At 43.2% G+C, this 20,182-nt stretch overlaps 1 protein-coding gene across 14 annotated transcripts in view; it reads left to right on the forward strand.

Annotated features, from left to right (window-relative positions):
* Positions 1–20,182, forward strand: part of FRYL (FRY like transcription coactivator) — a 261,277-nt gene that overhangs the window by 88,173 nt on the left and 152,922 nt on the right. For 9 of the 14 annotated variants that reach the window (XM_084856816.1, XM_084856806.1, XM_084856807.1 and 6 more), the window contains 4 exons: positions 6,284–6,337; positions 7,023–7,085; positions 12,169–12,308; positions 18,819–18,915. In XM_084856816.1, the coding sequence (XP_084712942.1) occupies positions 6,284–6,337; positions 7,023–7,085; positions 12,169–12,308; positions 18,819–18,915 (354 nt within the window). The remainder of the gene's footprint in view (positions 1–6,283; positions 6,338–7,022; positions 7,086–12,168; positions 12,309–18,818; positions 18,916–20,182) is intronic. The other 5 variants (XM_084856817.1, XM_084856818.1, XM_084856809.1 and 2 more) reach the window with 1 other exon arrangement.

The raw sequence follows: 20,182 nt of genomic DNA on the forward strand, positions 1-20,182 counted from the left end.
CTGTCCAGTTTGTCTGTTAAAATGTAATTTTATCTGTAGGTACATTCCATGAGAAGATGTGTCAGCTGTGGGTGTTTTTCCAACATCATCTGCACTGGATACTGATGCAAAGCTTTACTCTTTCTCTCTTGTTTTTATCTTCAGTAATTTGTTCCCTTTCTAACATGTAGTATTTATCTAATATGACTGTGTAGTATAGTGGTTTTTAAATAACTTCCATACTTACTGAAGGGATTTTACATTTGGTCGTCTCTTAACTAATCCCTCTCTAAAACTTTAAATGGCACTATTCTGTGCTTTCTGGGATATTTTCCACTTGCACTGATAGTGTTGATGCACCCGAAATGAGCAGAAATGCTCATTTCTAGAACGGGGCAGGTCAACTGAGCTCACAGAAGGGAGCTCTGCTGACCTGTTTTGGTCCAGAAACTAGTGTTCCTGCTAGTTTCTGGCATTACATTTAGAAGTTTAAAAACCCTATTGTGCAAGCCCGTGGGTCCCACAAGTGCATTGCAACTAGTGGAGGTAGAGCAGCCCCATTGTACAGCGCCCTAAGATTACATTAATAGCAGTTGTTGATGGAGTTTTAAAAAGAGTTTAGAAGTCCACCGTTGATACTTTATTAGCCATGGCAGAGAAGGAGATTGATTTAGTACAAATAAGTGCTCTGCATTTTGCATTATTTGGCTCTGGGCTATCTAAGCTGGTGAAAAGGCTTCCTGATTTAGAGCTACTCCTTCCTACTTTCTGTGTGTCTTATTTAACATGAAAAAGATTTAATGTAGCTCACTGTAGTCTTCCAATCTGCTCATCCCTAATCCAAACCTATTTAGCTTTCTTCCTCAGACAGCTTCTCTGTCCAAAGTCATTTGTTTTAAGTGTTTGAGAGAAGAAACAGTCTGAGTAGTAGCTGCCTAGAGGAAAAAGTGCTATAATGCATGCAAATCAGACTTGGGCGGGATATATTCCCACATGAGGAGGGAATACAAAAGAACTATGAGAATGGGCTAGGGAGCAGAAAGTTGCCTGTTTTATGAGTTTGCTAATAGTTTTCTAAAAATAAAGAAGTTAACACTGTGGCTCAGCTTCTAGAGCGGGATCTGCCTGAAAAAGGCCTAAATTATCACCACCTAATCAAACCATTCCTGGGAGCAAAGGCCCAGAAAAATAAAAAGGCTCAGAGTTACACTTTTCAGAGGAGTAGCCGTGTTAGTCTGTTGCAGCTAAAACAACAAAGACTCTTGTGACACCTTAAAGGCTAACAAATGTATTAAGGCATAAGCGTTTGTGGGCAATGGCCCACTTCATCTTATGTGTGAACTGTATCCTAGCTTATGCCACGTTTCTTCAAAGTGATACCAGGATTAGGGGAAAAAAGAGCTGCCCATAGAAATCAATGGGGAAATCCACGATTTGAATGTAGCTATAGTTGGACAACAGTAAACAAGCCACTTTGGCTTATTAATGACCCTCATGTCATGTGAGCTGGGTGAGTGTTTAATAGGAAGAAGACAAAAAACTAAGCAAACCAGTTTTCACTTTTCAACTCACTAGTTGCCAGCATCCTACCAGTTGCCTTCTAACTGGGAAGGTAGGGTTTCTTGGGAGTCTGTAAACAGTCAGGAGTTTAGCTAAAATTCCTACCTATTCCATAATCCATCCTGTGTGTCATGTCAAGAGTAAGCTATTTTGGGTCTAGGGGAGGCTGTGTAGCTTTTGGAAAGAAACAGAACAACTCTGAGAGCCAATCGAGATGCTATTGGACAAATGTAGAAACGTAGCTTTTTTCTAAATCTGACATATAAAAGGAACTTAGAATAATATTCTAACAAATACTTTGACTTATCATACCTGTTAAGAGTATGCTACTTAGCTGCAAAGATCTTACAGATTATTTCAATTTTTCTAAGACCAATTTAGACTGTTTCAGTTAACAGAGAGTTGTGTCCACTGGCAGTTCTCTTAAGTGAAAGATTTGATGTTGATTTTCAAAGGGTAATCCACTTATCAAAGAAAGAAGCAAAGCCCTTTGAAGCAGCGTCATTACAACCCTTTGTAATGGACTTGGAACTAACTTTTTGATCTTGTGATGTTTTAGTCAATAATAAAATTTACACTTGCAAAGTGGTAGGTTGCACATTTTGTAAGTAAAAGTAACCAGCATTGCTATATAAATTGGCTCAGATGGGTTAATAGGAGACCTTGGCCTTTGTTCAAATTAAAGGCTGAGGCCAATTTCAAAACATATGAAGGAATAGGGACTTGGGATATGTAGGCTTTGTGTTCAAGATGATTGTGACTGATATGAATGTATCTGTACTGTGCATAAACTTTGTAGCCATGGTCCACATTAACTTCACTGTCAACTTTGTTATAGTAAGGAACTGGTTAATGTTCTTTGATATTCATTTAAACTAGGGATACACCAACTTTTTGGTTAAAAGGCCACATGTGGTGCCGGTTCATGGGTTGGGGGCTGCATGTACCTGCACGCACATGCACACACATCAGTGGTCTGAGTAGAGGTTGCTCTTTCCTTGCTGCTAGCAGCAGCAGGGGGAGCGGGGAAGTCATCTATATGAGGAACTCTGAGGGAGGGAGCGGAGAGCACAGTCAGTGGGGAAATTGGCCGGGGGGGGGGGAATTGGCAGCGGTGGGTAAGACACCTTCGGGAACCACAGTAAAGGCTTTAGAGGGTCGCATGCGGTCCCTGGGCTGCACGTTGTGCACCCATGAATTTGGAAAACCTATAGAGCTTATAAGATCCTACAGCTCCTGCCCCTGAGCAGGGAAACCCTGTGATCCTGCATGGTTCAGTGGTGGGGCCAAGGCTCTCTCCTTAGTTGCTTTTTAAAGTTTACTTGAGCAGCACAATAAGGAACTTTTTCTAGCACTTCAAAAATGTATCCTCATAACTACTCCTTGAAAAATTTTGCCTCAGAATTCCTTAGGTTTTTTTTTTCTCCCACTCCCTTTTTTTTTTTACCTTAATTGTTAAAAAGAGAAAATGAGGAAAGAAAACCTTTTTTTGGTTTCCATCTCTTTTTACCTTCTTTTGGTTTCATCATCTGCCTGCACTGCTGGAGCCTTCTCAGCCATGCATGTCAAGATCAAGTTTTAGGCTCCATACTCTGGGTATGGGTGCTAAATGACTTCAAGTATCCATCTCCATCAGTCTGAGGCTTCTGTCTGTCCAGTCCAACTCTAGTACTCTTGTAATAGCCTTTGAGGTTACAGCTCCAGAGCATCAGGTGTCTGACTCAGGTGCTCATATTAAGCTTCGTCAGATATGGTTCTGGACCTTCTGATGTGTGTCTTGGCTCCACCTGCCTCGGTTGCTGCTCTGGTCTCGACCATGGCTCATGGACCATCTGGCCCGACCATGAAGAATGCAGACAGGTTGCTTACATGTAATGGTGGCCCTTTAAGTGGTCATCTGTGTAGTCACACAACCTGCCAATCTTCTCTCACTGTAGGCCTAATTTTTTTACTTGCTCCCATTTCAAAGTAGCATAAGAAAGAGTGTTGACCATGCAGGGGCACGGGGTTTCCCTGCTCAGGGACAGAGGCCACATGCGCTTCTAAGCCCTAGAGGCTTCTGCTGTGCTGCTCTGCACAAGTGTAGATCCCACATATGTGACTGCACAGATAACGACACAAAGAACTACGGCAGGGGTGTGCAACTTCAAGAGGTCTAGGGGCCATGTTCGCTCCTTGTACTTCTCGCTGCATGGCCTGCAGTCTTCCCCAAAATGATTTTTTTTTTAAATTTTACAGGGGTGGGGGAGCCAGAGCACTGTGGAGCACCAAAAGGTCAAATCTACCTTGTTTGTTAGCTGCTACAGAGCCCTAGAAGGGTCAAATTCAGCTTGCAAACAAGCTAGATTTGACCCTTTCAGTGCTCCATAGTGGTCTGGATGCCTTTTGGGGGTGGGTGGCAGGGGCCACTCGGGAGGCGGATGTGTCCCAGGCCTGAACTACAATCTGTGTCTCAGTTAAGCAACTATGAATGCATCCTACTCCTATCTGCTTAATATCTTAAACCAAAAATGTTTTTCTTTGTCCCTGGACTCTGTTACATCTCGATCATCCTGGTTACGTTGTACATGCTTTGTGAGAAGGATTAGAAAGGGTCACAGCTGCACTTGTCCTTGGGGGAGATGGAAGAAGAAAATAACTGTGGCTACATATACTAAAACAGAAGTCCTCTTTGACTGCCTTATTTCTTTTATTTTTCATACATTGTTAAAACATGTACCCTTCAGCAAAATAAAATAGTAGTAGTAGTAGTAGTAGTAGTAATCAGCAGCAGCATATTGGAATCCGTGTCCTGGGAGTCAAAATCCTAGCATGGAATCTTTTTTCTTCTTCAAGACTTTTTAGTCAGAAGGTAGAAATAGGGAAGGGGGAATCTGGTGCACATTGGCTGTATTAGTAGAACAAGTTGTGCTGCTCTTTCCCCGCTAGCTGCTTTGGCATGTGCTGACTACTGTGATAGCAGCAGGGAGTACTTGTTCTCCTGTAAGAATTGTCAATAAAGTTGCTTCATAAAAGGATATTATACCTTGGCAAATGTATGAGCAGAATGTCAGCAACAAAAACAATAATGAAAAGCAAATGGCAAAATAGTGTGTTCAACAGCTATGTGCAAATTCATACTGGATCCCCCCCTTTTTGCATTTATGTATTACTAAACAAACATGAAGAAAGATAATGAAAAGTAAATACTGCCCTTGTCAGAAGAAAAAGACGAGTTTTCAAGATACTTGAAAGGTATACTTTGAGTTGTTTTTTGTGTGCTGAAGAGTTGCAGGGGGGAAAAAGGAGTACAAGGTTTGGATGATAGGAATATAATCCTCACAAGGGCAGATGCTGTGTTCTTCCTTGGGTCAGCATTGGAAAGGTCATGCTGTCCTCTGACAAGGATAAGTGCTGTTGATCCCCCCAGCCCCAACACATTGAAATGAAACCTAGTGCAAGCTAAAACACACACACAAGCTAATTATGACCCTTTAAAATCCAATACTGGTATAGTGCATGGTATCAGAGACTTGTCTATACAAAAGAGCTGTTCAGATACTTGGTGGTGGCGCTGTAAAATGTCAAAAATAACCCTCAGTAGTGTGATCAGTTGCAATAGAACTACGTGCATCTTTCAGATAATACACATGATGAGCTACTGCTCCCCCATCCCCTTTGGCTGATGTTTTGAACGTTTAAAAAAACATCATGTCGGTAACTAAGAGATTTAGCTGTGTTGAAAAAAAGTGCAAGTCTACATCCTCTACAACAGGGGTTGTGAACCTGACGTGTTGGACTACAGCTTCTATCGTCCCTGGCCACTGACCATGCTAGCTGAGGCTGATGGGGGTTGGAGTCCAACAATATCTGAAGGACCACACGTTCCTCACCCCTGCTGTACAACAATGTCCTGCTTTGGACAGTGTATATTCTCCCTTTCCAGCATCAAAGAGAACATTTCATTTTTGTTCCCCCTTGCAGCGAGACTTGACAGATCCAGAATTTGCCCACTATCTAGTGTAGTTGACTTCACCTCTCCATTGATCTGAATAGGACTAAGGACTATCCTGTAATTGGAAATTAGGAAAATGGAAAGAGTGATATCTACCCCCATGATGTTCAGTTATGAAGCTGGATCAAGTCTCATAGCACTAATTGGGAAGTCATTCCTATTTCTCTAAAGTAGGCCCAACAACATGTGACTGACCTATTCAAATACAGTGCACAATATGTCACCTAGTTTGGTAAAAAGTAGAAAGGGGCTTGTTTAGCATCTGGCAAGCCACAATACATGGCTAATAGCCTATTAAGCTTAGTGGGTCACAATTTATGCAGTCGTGCTTTATGGAAGTAACTTGTCCAAGATCTATCCTTCTAAAAGAGGAGGGGTAGGCTAATGTGGTACCCTAACATTTACCCTTAAATTTGAACATTTTTGCTCAATATTCTCAAGAATTGTATGAAGCATAACTCTCTTTTCATTGCACTTTTTGCTTGTGTCATTCTTATAATTTCCTTTTGCGTTGTAAAGTAAGGCTGAAGGCTTCAGGAATTTTAGAAAACATTCAGCAGCACTAATAAGTAGGTAAACATAACTTTCTTATTTTCACTCCACAGTTGATACATTTTAATCATTTCTAGTTTTTAGAATATTTAAACCTGTCTAAGCAAGGATTAGCCTGAATTACATTCAGGGTGCATATGACGGTTTGATCTACTGTCAGATGTGACTTGATTCTTTAATTTACTATTCTAATTCTAGGAAAAGCTCTTGTCCAGATCTCTTCAGAGAGGTGAAGATCTTCAATTTGACCAGGTTGGAAAAGCTTTCTTTTAAAATATATTACTAGACTTGAAAATAGATTTTCTGTTCATAAGTTGTTGATAGTAGAGTCAGCTAAAATCCTAAGTTTGTCAGTAGTTATTAAAAACTGGTGAACAAGTGTATGCACTGTGTGTACTGGCTACCAGTTGTTTTCCAGGCCAAGTTCAAGGTGTTGGGTTTGACCTTTAAAACCCTATACGGTTCCGGTCCAGCCTATCTCAAGGAGTGCCTCCAGCAACACCAGATAGGCCGCTCAACAAGATCAGCCTCGGATGGCCTTCTCTCTGTCCCATCAGCCAGGACAGCTAGGCTGGTGAGGACGAGAGAGAGGGCCTTCTCTGTGGTGGCTCCCACTCTGTGGAACTCCCTCCCTAGGGAACTCCGTCATGCCCCCTCTTTAATGAGCTTCCGCCACGCATTAAAAACTTGGTTGTTCAGGCAGGCATTTGGGGTGGGCTAGGGTAATTTTAGAAATGTGATGTTTTTAATGTTGAATGTTATTGTATGAACTGTTTCTATTGTTGTACATTGCTCAGAGTGGCTGGGTGACCGGCCAGATGGGCGATTAATATTTATATATATATATGTGCCAAATGGAAATGTAGTAATTTTGTCAAACATACAAAAGGAAAGTTTAAATAGAGAACTAATACATTTGCGTTCTTCTTTTCTAAAGTTGAAGGGAAGACAGGAGAAGTCAAACTCTTTCCTTACAAAAAATCCTAAGGGATGTAACTTGGTAAGAATATTTTGGAACATGCTGACATTGGTTGACAAAAGTGTGGCTGCATGAGTTGGTCAGAGCCACTTTTTTGTGATTATGGCCAGCAGTTCATCAGCTGTGGGTGTTCATAGACTGGGATAATCTGACAACAGTAGTCCTTACTCTCATAACTTCCCAATTTGACTATTGCAATGCTCTCTACCTGGGGCTTCCCTTGAAGATGGCCCCGAGGCTGCAACGGGTGCAGAATGCTGCCGCCTCTGTGTTTATTGGGCAGTGATATGTGAGCATATCACATTTAGTTTTTGTGAACCACCCAGAGAGCTTCGGCTATTGGGCAGTGTGTGTGTGTGTATAAATATATATAAATCAATCAATGGTGTAGAAAGCCCTAAATGACTCAGGACCCAGGTGCATGAAGGACTGCCTTCTCCAATACTGACCAAACCGGTATTTGAGATCAGCTGAAGAGGCTTTGCTTGTGGTGCCTTTGAGGGATGTGGCCTGTGGGGCTATCATACTTGGTAGGGCCTTCTCAGGCATGGCATCCTGACTATGGAATTCCCTTCTGGTAGAGATTTGGCTGTCCCCACACTGTTATTTAGGTGCCGGTTAAAGATATATTTATTTGGTGTATAGGCAAGTGCTCTATTTGCTTTTCTGGTTGGTTGTGTTGATGGTTTTATTGTATTTTATTATATATTTGTGATTTTAGAGTTATGATTTTAATGTTTATGTGTTCTGCTGTGTATAATGTAGGTTGTTAGCTGCCTTGGGCTCTTTGTGAAGAAGATCAGATTAATATTCAAATAAATATATTTTTAAATCCCTGAATTATACTAGAGTTCTCCAGTTAACCATAACTACAGTTAATTGGAGACCTCTGAGTATAATTGAGGTGTGCCAGGAATGGGAGATATTTGCAGGTGCAATGCCTAATATGATAATCTGAACTGGGCCTATGTTTTGTGACCCTCTACAAAATGAAGTGATTAGGGTTTGTTTTTTACTTAGTTTACTTGAAAATTAATACAGAAGCAGTTCAGCAATCTGCCCTGCTCTGGGAAAAAATCTTTCTTTCAAATTACTTGACTGATATGATGACAAAAACCTTTTGCAGATATTTGATCATGGTAGCAGATCAGTATTGTGCTGACCAGCCCAGCATATGTGTGTTGAATATCATGTGCAATATGTGCTTACACTTGTAGGCTTGAACTTGTTGTTGTTGTTCAGTCGTTAAGTCGTGTCCAACTCCTCCGCTCTCTCCCGGAGTGTGCTCAAGTCCATATTCATTGCATCCGTGATGCTATCTAGCCATCTCATCCTCTGCCGTTCCCTTTTCCTTTTGCCTTCAATCTTTCCCAGCATCAAGGTCTTTTCCAGGGAGTTTTCTCTTCGCATTAAGTGGCCAAAATATTGGAGCTTCAGCTTCAGGATCTGTCCTTCCAATGAGCACTCAGGGTTGATTTCCTTTAGGATTGTCTGATTTGACCTCCTTGCAGTCCAGGGGACTCATAAGAGTCTTCTCCAGCACCACAGTTCGAAAGCATCAGTTCTTCGGCGCTCAGCCTTCCTTATAGTCCAGCTCTCACAGCCATACGTTGCTACTGGGAAAACCATAGCTTTGATTAGACGGACCTTTGTCGGCAAGGTGATGTCTCTGCTTCTTACTGTGCTGTCTAGGTTTGCCATAGCTTTCCTCCCAAGGAGCAAGTGTCTTTTAATTTCATGGCTACAGTCACCATCTGCGGTGAGCTTGGAGCCCAAGAAAATAAAATCTGTCACTGCTTCCATTTCTTCCCCTTCTATATGCCAGGAAGTGATGGGGCCAGATGCCATGATCTTAGTTTTTTTAATGTTGAGTTTCAAGCCAGCTTTTGCACTCTCCACTTGCACCCTCAACAAGAGGCTCTTTAGATCCTCTTCGCTTTCTGCCATTAAGGTGGTATCATCTGCGTATCGGAGGTTGTTGATAATTCTCCTGGCAATCTTTATTCGGACCTGTGATTCATCCAACCCGGTGTTTCTCATGATGTACTCTGCAAAGAAGTTAAATAAGCAGGGCGACAATATGCAGCCTTGTCGTAGTCTTTTCCCAATTTTGAACCAATCAGTTGTTCCATGTCTGGTTCTTACTGTTGCTTCTTGACCCTCGTACAAGTTTCTCAGGAGACAGGTAAGGTGGTCTGGTACTCCCATCTCTTTCAGAATTTGCCACAGTTTGTTGTGATCCACACAATCAAAGGCTTTAGTGTAGTCAATGAAGCAGAAATAGACGTTTTTCTGGAATTCTCTTGCTTTCTCCATGATCCAGCGCATGTTGGCGATTTGATCTCTAGTTCCCCTGCCTCTTCAAAACCCAGCTTGTACTTCCAGTAGTTCTCGGTTCACATAGTGCTGAAGCCTAGCTTGTAGGATTTTGAGCATCACCTTGCTGGCATGTGAAATGAGCGCAATTGCACGTTAGTTTGAACGCTCTTTGGCGTTGCCCTTCTTTGGAATTTGGTAAACTGACCTTTTCCAGTCTTGTGGCCACTGTTGAGTGTTCCACATTTGTTGGCATATTGAGTGCAGCACTTTAACAGCATCATCTTTTAGGATCTTAAATAGCTCAGCTGGAATACTGTCATCTCCGCTAGCTTCGTTGTTACTAATGCTTCCTAAGGCCCACTTGACTTCACTCTCTAGGATGTCCGGCTCAAGTTCAGTGATGGCACTATCATGGCTATCAGGGACATTCAGATCTTTCCTGTATAGTTCTTCTGTGTATTCTTGCCACCTCTTCTTAATCTCATCTGCTTCTGTTAGGTCCCTGCCTTCTTTGTCCTTTATCATGCCCGTCTTTGCACAAAACGTTCCCTTGAGATCTCCGATTTTCTTGAAGAGATCTCTAGTCTTTCCCATTCTGTTGTTTTCCTCGATTTCTTTGAATTGTTCCTTTAAGAAGGCCTTCTTGTCTCTCCTTGCTATTCTCTGGAACTCTGCGTTCAGTTGGGTATATCTTCCCCTTTCTCCCTTGCTTTTCGCTTCCCTTCTTTCGTTAGCTACTTGTAAAGCCTCATCAGACAGCCACTTTGCTTTCTTGCATTTCTTTTTCTTTGGGATGGATTGAGTTGCTGCCTCCTGAACAATGTTACGGACCTCTGTCCATAGTTCCTCAGGCACTCTGTCTATCAGGTCTAATCCCTTAAATGTATTCCTCACCTCCACTGTATATTCATAAGAGATATGACTTAGTTCATACCTGAATGGTTTAGTTGTTTTCCCTACGTTCTTCAATTTAAGCCGAAATTTTGCAACAAGCAGCTCATGATCCGAGCCACAGTCAGGTCAGGTCCTGTTTTTACTGACTGTATAGAGCTTCTCCATCTTTGGCTGCAAAGGACATAATCAATCTGATTTCGATATTGACCATCTGGTGATGTCCATGTGTAGAGTCACCTCTTGTGCTGTTGGAAAAGAGTGTTTGCTATGATCAGCGTGTTCTCTTGGCAAAACTCCATTAGCTTTTGTCCTGCTTCATTTTGTACACCAAGGCCATGCTTGCCTGTTATCCTGGTGATTTCTTGACTTCCTACTTTAGCATTCCAATCCCCTATGATGAAGAGGACATTTTTTTGGGTGTTAGTTCTAGAAGGTGTTGTAGGTCTTCATAGAACCGATCAGCCTCAGCTTCTTCGGCCTCAGTGGTTGGGGCATAGACTTGAATTACTGTGATGTTGAATGGTTTGCCTTGGATTCATACTGAGATCATTCTGTCGTTTTTGAGATTGTACCCCAGTACTGCTTTTCCCACCCTTTTGTTGACTATGAGTGCTACTCCATTTCTTCTAAGGGATTCTTGCCCACAGTAGTAGATATAATGGTCACCTCAATTGAATTTGCCCATGCTTGTCCATTTTAGTTCGCTGATTCCCAAGATGTCAATGTTCAATCTTGCCATCTCATGTTTGACCACCTCTAGCTTACCTTGATTCATTGATCTGACATTCCAGGTTCCTAAACAATATTGTTTTTAACAGCATCGGACTTTCTTTTCACCACCAGACACATCCACAGCTGAGTGTCCTTTTGGCTTTGGCCCAGCCGCTTCACTCTTTCTGGCGCTACTTGGAAATTCCCTCTGCTCTTCCCCAGTAGTATATTGGATACCTTCCGACCTGAGGGGCTCATCTTCCGGTGTCATATCTTTTAGCCTTGTGATATGTTCCATGGGGTTTTCTTGGCAAGAATACTGGAGTGGGTTGCCATTTTCTTCTCCAGTGGACCACATTTTGTCAGATCCTTATTCCACAAAGTCTGAGTATGCATGTGCAATTTTCACCTACATGAAAATCACCCTATGCAAGTGTGATATTGGGCAGACCTGGAAGTGCAGTGAGTTTGCAATCCTTGTCTTCCTCTATGTGGTGTTTTGAATATCTGCATAGGGCAAAAGTAGAGAATGTGTGGTTGTGAATTCTATCTTTAGTGGTTATCCCTTGCTAATATCAGAAGACTGGAATAAACCCCCCATTTAAAGCTTGCAATTCGATTTCCACTGTTGAAAGCATTGCTTTAATGCTGGTCAGCTCTTGAACCAATATACCTAAGCTAGAACAAAATCTACCATGCTCCTTGTCTGACTGTGAAACAAGCTCAGCATGGACAGCATTTGTGAAATTGTCTCTGAAAAGCACCTAATGATGACATCACAATGTACTGTACTGTTGCCTAGGGCATCAGGTGCACACTAGGGTACAAAAACCTATAGTTTTTTTGCTATAGATAGCGCTACACAGATGTTCTTCCAGTTCATATCTGGGTGCATCAGGGCACCTGGGATTCTGCCACATTGCTGCTGGCTAGCCACCTGCTAAGCACCAGCCTTAAAGGATAACATAAACCTCTAGTCCAAAGGTACATAGCTTTGTGTGTATGTGTAAATGTGTGAATGGATCTTGATGTTTTGTTTCATGTGAAAAAATTACAAAGGCTCCTACGATATTGTTAATGTGTGTTGGGATACATATGGCACATCCCAAAATACATAAGAGGGAATGTTGTGAAAAGATAAAGTACTCCATGGAATGCCTCAACCTTTTTCTCTTTGCAGTTGATAAGCTCTATGAGCTCAGTAGCAGAGCACTGTCTCCCCTCCTTACTACGCACCTTGTTTGATTGGTACAAACGCCAAAATGGAACTGAAGATGAATCTTATGAGTATAGACCTCGGTCTAGCACAAAATCTAAGGGGTGAGTGCATGTCAGTGATCACCATCTTTAGGATATTTTGATTTGTGGTCTTAAATTTACTGCTTGAATGATTTAGCATTTTATCATAAATAACACTTAGCATTGTTCTGGCCTCAACACGTTAGCCTGCATGTCTGTCTAGTCAGCTAATCACACAGCCAGTCCACGCTTTCATATCAATCAATCTCCATGGATAACACAACTTGAAGAGCCAACAACTAATAAGTGCAGAGGATCAAATGCTTAGCTGTAGAAAAATAATGGAAGGCTGAATAAGATTGAAGTAAAAGACATAATATGGATGAGTTGAAAAGTGAGGTGCAAGGCCAGGCCTTCTAAGCTGTAACTTCAGATGACACAGAACAAGGCCAGTGGATGGATTTACTTCTTCTGAGGATAACAAGTGGTGCAGCTAGGTAATTTTAGACCCTGGACTTAAAGGGCTTATATAAAATCCACCTTTAGACAGCCATGTGCATTACTTCAGCTGTGAAGCACATAATCTTTCATTTCTCTCCCTCCCCCCATTCCATTCCATTCCATTCCATTCCATTCCATGCTTTGCAACTGCTTCTACATTCCTGCTATCAGAAAGCAACCTCTTCCCCCAAAAAACCTGTTTGCCAAACCTGTAAAAAACAGAAGTACTCTGAGCATGTGCAGTTTTGCATTTTAAACTCAAATCATAGCACATCATGACTACAGAAATAAAATAAAGTTTGCTTCAGCTTTTCTTGATGCAAAATATATTTATTTACTTGGGACCATTTGACACCATTTTTTTCTTGAAAAGTATAATATATTTCTTCTTCATGGCCTCTGTGCATCACACACATGGGCTCTGCGCCTGTGCGGAGCCTCAATTTGGGAAACTTCTATAGCTGAGGAATTTTGGTGGGAACCCTTCCGCCACCATCCCAATGCGCATGTCCTAGTGGGTTCCCAATTATTCCGTCAGTTCTCTTTCGACTGCCATTGTGGTAGCCTCGTGAGGGAACTTCTCCTGTGTTCAGTTAATTCTGAAAGCGTTTCAAAAGCTGAGTTTTTATTCTTTCTTTCCTCTTTCTATCAAAGTTTTCTATCTTTACTCTTCTGTGTTGTATTTGTATTTCTTACTATCTTGTGATCACCTTCATGGACTCATGGCCCTCAGGGGGCACCATTTAGGAAGTGTGTCCATTGTGGAGGCAAGTTACTGCCGACTGACAGACATTCTCTTTGCCTTTTTTGCCTCGGAGAAGGCCACAGTGTTGCGGCTTGCCCTCGCTGTCAAGCTTTTTCAAAGCAGGTGAGACAAAATCGCTCAGACCAGCTCTGTCAGAACGAGTGTTGGAAGTGGTAAGGAGCCAAAAGATATGGCGGAGAAGCCAAGTTCCCCATCAGGAGATTGGCCTGCCATGCAGGAGCCTGATCCAGTGTTGGGGATCAGGATCTTCCCCTCGACGTCATAGTCCTCCAAGTACACAAGATCCTCCTACTCCGGGCCAGTCTTTCATGTTTGCACACTGGCTAAGAAGCTGACCAAGAGGGCTAAAGGTTCTGAACAGGCAAGTCTATCTTCTTCAGAACCTAAAAAGAAGCAGAAAAAGACTTCTAAAAAGTCGGATGACTTTACTCAGGATCAGGTGCATCCTTCGGTTCCTATCACTCTCCCTGATCCTGCCCTGGCATCTCAGGATCGACAGTGACCTCTTGTACTGGCTGCGTTTCCCAGCACCTCAACTCGGGATCGAGCATGTTCTTCACTTCCTACCACTATCCCCGATTAAGCTCTAGCATCTCGGGATCAACAGCAACCTCCAGTACTGGCCGCGTCTCCCGCTGCTCCTCCAGTGCCCCGGGATCGAATACAGTCTCCTTTACCAATGACTGTACCTCCCATACCACCAATGCTATTCTCACCAATTCTTATGGTGAGTCCAGCTCCTGTGACAGATCCCACTCCAATCACATCGACATCAGAGGGTGAGATCCGGGATCCATCCCCTATGAATCCACCCACTTTTCCATCTTGTTCTCACCCACAAGGGTATGAAACATTCTGAGATCAAATTCCGGGGTCTCCAGATTCACTGTACTTGGTTGGTTCCATTAACAGAGGTCATCCCCCTAGGTTTTATGAGTGAAGCCATGATCAAGATAGGTCCACGTCACTGTTCTATGACTGGGATAGATGTTTGGCTTGGGATGTCCGATACAGGAGACCCCATGATTGGATCGAAGACCATGATGAGCTGTACAGTCCCTACTACTACTATCGTTGCCATTGTGATCGACCATACCGGGAAGAGTCAATACCATTGGCTCCCATTGACTATGATGTCGACACCGCCGGATCGGGATGGTGTTTTGCATGTACTCACCCAGAGTGCACCTCCTGCTCCACAGCAGCACCAAGCAACTCATCTACTGGCCGTCCCGCTTCCTGAACAACTGGTGGCCACTCTACAGCCACTACCACAAGTCATTACTGGTGATGTTTTATTGCTTCCTCGCAAGGAAGGTGATAAGCAAGCTCCAGTCCAGGTTCCATGGGGAGAATCCTGACCCTCCTGTATGGAAGGCTGTCAATCTGACAGCAGAATCAGTCTTACTGCCTTTTGTCGATTTCTTTGCCTGATGCGGTTGTTGGGTCAAATGACACTATTTTGCCATGAGAGGATCATGGACAATTTTCTAATCAGATTCTGAGAATGGAACTGTCCCTGGGCTTGGAAACCCAGCAAGTGACTTCCACAGTACGGGATCCGGTTTTTGATGTGGTGAATGCAGACCTATCCTGGCCTGTGGCCATACCACTCCTTCCGGCATTGGAAGAGACTATTAAACAATCTTGGAAAGCTCCCTCCACTATGCCACCAATTAAGCATTTGGAAGGAATGTATCAGGTCTAGGAAGCTAATGCTGAATACCTGTTTAAACACCCTGCCCCGAATTCAGTGGTTGTCAAGGCAGCGCAAGGAAAGTTATGGAGGGCACATTCTTCTCCAACTGATAAGGAAGGTAGACATCTTGATCTACTTGGGAAGAGATTATATTACTCTGTTGCAATGGGCCTAAAGATTTTGAATTATCAGGCAGCTGTGTCGGAGCACCAACTCCTTCTGTGGGACAAGGTTAGCTGCCTCTCTGAGCATCTTCCGGATAACAACAAGGAACTGGGCTGCTTCTTTCAATCCATGGTGATGAACTTATTGAGACAACAAATAAACATGTCTTGCCATCAAGTTGATTGCAGCTCCTGTTTCATCACCTTGCATCATCCCACCTGGTTGAGGTCAGCTGGCCTTCCCCAGGAAACTAGAGCCCAACAGCAAAGAGATTCCTGGAGGGGATCAGGAATCTGGCACCACCAGTTCATTCCACAGTACCGAGCTGGAGCCTCTTTGTAGTGCTTCAAGAACTTTCATCCAAGCCCTTTGAGTCACTGGCGACTACAGACCTATGCTTTTTTTCTTGGAAAGTGGCGTTCTTGGTGGCTGTTACATCTGCATGTTGTGCCACTGAATTCTGCATGCTCAGAGTAGACCAGCATTACTTCACTTTTCTCCAAGACAAGATGGTACTCAGACTTGACCCTGCCTTCTTCTCAAAAGGCATGTCAGATTTTCATTTAAACCAGGCCATTACTCTGCCTGCGTTCTTCACTTCCCCATCTATACCTCTGGAGTTTGCGTTGCACACGCATGATGTGCACCGTGCTTTTGCCTTCTATAAGTTGAGGACTGAACAATTCCAACTCTCACCTCACCTGTTTGTTACAGCGCAAGAATAAGGGCCAGCCGCTTTTGGCCCAGTGCCTTGTGCCCTGAGTCGTAAAGACTATTGAACTATCATATGAGCTTGCTGGATTGAAACTGCCAGCCCCAATCCGAGCTCACTCTATTCATGCAGTAGTGATGTCAGTCACATTCGACAGAGGGGTTGCCATCCCTGAACTATGCTGCACTGCATCATGGTCAACCCCATCTACTTTTATTAGACATTACAGACTGGATGTTCAGGCTAGAGCTGACTGTACTTTTGGTCATGCTGTCCTTTCTTTTGTATTGTAATAGGACACTGACCCACCACCTTGCAAGTTAGTTTGCTACTCGCCCATTTGTGTGATGCATAGAGACTACGAAGAAGAAAGACAGCTTGCTACCTGTAACTAGTTTTTTGAGTGGTCATCTGTTCATTCACACAACCCACCCACTGTCCCCTGTTCGGTGTCATACTTGAGTTCAGTGTTGGGTACCGAAGGTATTTCTTCTTGGTTCTGAGGCTACAAGTCTCAAGGAACGAGGGAAAAGTAAAACTAATAATCATCTGTAACCATGTGCATAGCTGCCCCTAACTATAAAATGTTTTTAAAAATAAGTTGAAAGGGCACTATGGCAAGCAGCCTGCCCATGCCAGCCCAAGTGTTGATGCCAGGCCTGTTTCTGCTGCCCCATCACCTGCTGCTCTCTTTGGTCATTTGGGGGTGGGTGGGTGGGTTGTGCTGTGCTGTGCTGTGGGGCCCTTTACTTTAGCTCCAAGGTCCAGCCCTAGCTGCGCCACTGAAGGTAACTTGCTTAAACAGGGTTAGGAATTCTACCTAGGAACCTAGGAATTCTACCTAGAAATCAGCACATGGTAACAGATAGTAAGGCCTGAGCAAAGGCAGATCTTGTCTGATCTTGGAAGCTAAGCAGGGTTAGCCCTGGTTAGTACTTGGATTTCCTGCATTGAGCAGGGCGTTGGACTTGATGGTCTTGTAGGCTCCTTCCAACCTTATGATTCTATGATAAGTTGCTGACAGACCTTCAGCGGGAAAATTGAGGCAGTTATAGTAGCAGAGTCTAGGGGGCAACATAACATGTAACACATTGCCCTGTTGGGGCAGGCCTGGGTTCACACAACACAACAACCCGCCATGGGCAGCCATGATTGGTTTTTGTGTTGTCTGAACCCAGTGCGTTTTCCGTGGGGTGGCTTATTTTTGTGAACGAGCCACGCAGATACCCATGGCTTGTTGTAGGGTTGTTTGTACTCATGGTGCGTTGTTGTGTCATCCGAACCCGGGACACTGATTTTATCATGGGTTGCTGCAATAAGCTACAGAGCTGGTTGGCAAGGGTGGCAAAAAAGCCCATGTTGCTCACTTTTGTGATCTCACCAGTGACTGCCCTTCCACTGATGCTGAAATGGCACTTTGGAGGGACCGTCACTTGTTCCCCAGCTTAAAAAAAAATCGGTGTCTCAAAAATGCACAACTGGGGGTCATACTTTAAAAAATATATATTATTTTTGCCGGTCCACTGAAGTGCAGGAACCACAGTAATAACTGCTCTGAAAAGGAGCTGTGAAAAGGGCTTCTATCTCCCCTTTCTGGAATAGCTGGAGAGTCAGGGAAGTGCTGAAAAGGTGAAGGAGACTGAGAAATGTTGGTTCAACACTTAAAAGCGAGAGGATCACACTGCCAAGGAGGAGATATTGTTCCCACCCCTTTTGGTGCACTTACTCCCCCTCCCCATTTTCAGTGCTTCTGAATGCCCTACTGGGCCCCTCCTTTCTCTTACTATTATTTCTCCCCCGGTTCTTCATAACTGTGCACAAATTAGCCTATATGGAGCCTCGTCTTGTCAATTTTCTTGTATATTACCTGCTCCACTTTCCCATTGACAGCTGAAATGTACAAAGAAGTTGACTAGGCAAAACTGCACATATTGGACAGCCATAAGTGTGTACGTGCGAAAAACTGTCAATAATGATAATAATAAAATTACGACCTCATTTGCGCATTCTTGAGGCACCAAAACAAGAAAAAGAAACAGCCAGGGAATAAAAAGGGATAGTGGTCAGAGCGGGGAGGGGGAGACAAGACAGATTTTGCCATGAAGTCACCTGGGATGCATGCCAGAGCCGGCTGGAGGACTGAGGGGGAAGGAAGGGAGAACAAGCCATGGCAAGCCCGATCATCTGTCAGGCATGCCGTGGGTTGTTCCACAAACAACCAATGCACTGTGGCTTATTTGCAGGGTGGCTTAGTGTTACATGCGAACCCGCCTGTATCAATTCCTGACATTATTTCTAAAAATAGTTCCCCGCAGTTAATTTCCTAGCGGATTTTTCCTTTTAAAGTTTTTCTTTTTGCTAATCTGAAATTCTAAAGGTGATAAAGAATTCCAGGGTTGCCAGGAGGCACAGAACAGAAGAGCTGAAAAGTCATGCTCAGTGCTGTTGACTTGTTATGCAAGTATCGGAAGCAGTATGCCCCTGCATGCAAGTTGCTGGGGAACAATGAGCAGCTGGGTGCTATCGCACTCATGTCCTATTTGTGGGCTTCCTCCAGGCAGTTGATTGGCCACTGTGTGAGCAGAATGTTGAACTAAATAAACTTTGGGTCTGACTCAACATGGCTCTTTTTATGTTATAAAAAATGAAAAATTTGAATCGTTATATGTTTCATATATATGAGTTTCTGTTTTAAGGGAAAAAAACTTATGCTATCTCAAATTTATTTGATATTTGTGTTTGTTTCAGGGATGAGCAACAGCGTGAGAGGGACTATCTACTTGAAAGGAGGGATTTAGCTGTAGATTTTATTTTTTGTTTAGTTTTAGTAGAAGTTCTAAAACAGGTAAGCCCTTTAATTTCTATGAGCTGTGTGCTCTGTCCAATAATCTTTTTTGCTTTTAATTGTTTAAACAACTGAACATTTGTGTAGTCTGTTTTAAATGCTTATGTACAAAACTGAAGCATACGTAAGCAGAGGTCATGTGATATTACAGTAATCCTTTCAGCTGCCCAAACTTTACTTGCTTCCTAGGCTTTTTTCTGTTATTCTTTGCAATTTAAAACCTAGATCCATTAAATGAAGACTCCTATTTCAGTGAAAAAGAAATGCAAGTACTGGAATGTAGTTTCATTTACTCAAATCCCCACTTTCCAAACAGATAGATAAATATATTTTGTTATGTCGATAGTGTGGGTGTATTTATCCAGTTACCATACAAGTTACGTTCTGATACAACTCAATGGTTGAGTTCACATGTCATGCTAAGCCACCCTGAGAACAAGCCACAGTGAGTTGGTGGCTTGTCCATTACTCCCGACAGGTGATTGCTCTCTTAGCGGCTTGCTGTGGCTTGTTTCTCTCTCAGTCCCCCCCTCAGTCCCTAGCCAGTGCATATCCCAGGGGCCTTTGCGGTAGAAATCCTTGTTTCCTTGTTTCCAATGTCAGCACCTTTTCTGCAATTGGTCTGCTGGGGTTGCTGGCTCATGAGGGAAAGTCCCCCCTGTCCCACATCAGATTGCAAAAAGGAAGTAATTTTCTGAGCCCTTATGAATGTGGGAACGCGCTCGTAATTTTTTCCCAAGGGTCTTGCGCAGGGGCACAAAACCACCTGTCTGCTAGTTAGCCAAGCATACTGGCATCTCCCTCTTGTCAATGTCCTTGTCAATTTCATCTGCCACCTCAGCACTTCCCTTTCTAGCTAACAACTTTTTTTTAAAAAAAAGCCTGCTTCACATTCTACTGAAGTAATAACACCCACCCCTAAAGCTCCTTCTCTCCTGCAGCCCCCAACCACTTTCGGCTCCTCCTCCCCCTCTCGTGCTTTTTGCTTCCCTCCACTGGTCTCCCTTGTTAGCTGTCAGATGTACATGAGGGTTACATGACAGTCAGTGGGATTCCTAAACATATGCACATTTCAAGGCAGAGCAGGGACTGAGTGGGTAAACATACACACATTTCAAGGCAGAGCAGTAAAACAGGGAAATAGTGCAAATTTCAAGGCAGAGCAGTAAAACTGGGGGGAAAATTACACAAAACTCCTAGCAGCAGACATTCACTCCTGTGTACTTGCACAGGACTTAAGAAAATTGCAGATGCATTCAGAACTCTC

Source organism: Heloderma suspectum, chromosome 5 (genome assembly GCF_057233095.1).
Source record: "Heloderma suspectum isolate Gila_16-S chromosome 5, 16-S_ref, whole genome shotgun sequence".
NCBI classification, from domain to species: Eukaryota; Metazoa; Chordata; class Lepidosauria; order Squamata; family Helodermatidae; genus Heloderma; species Heloderma suspectum.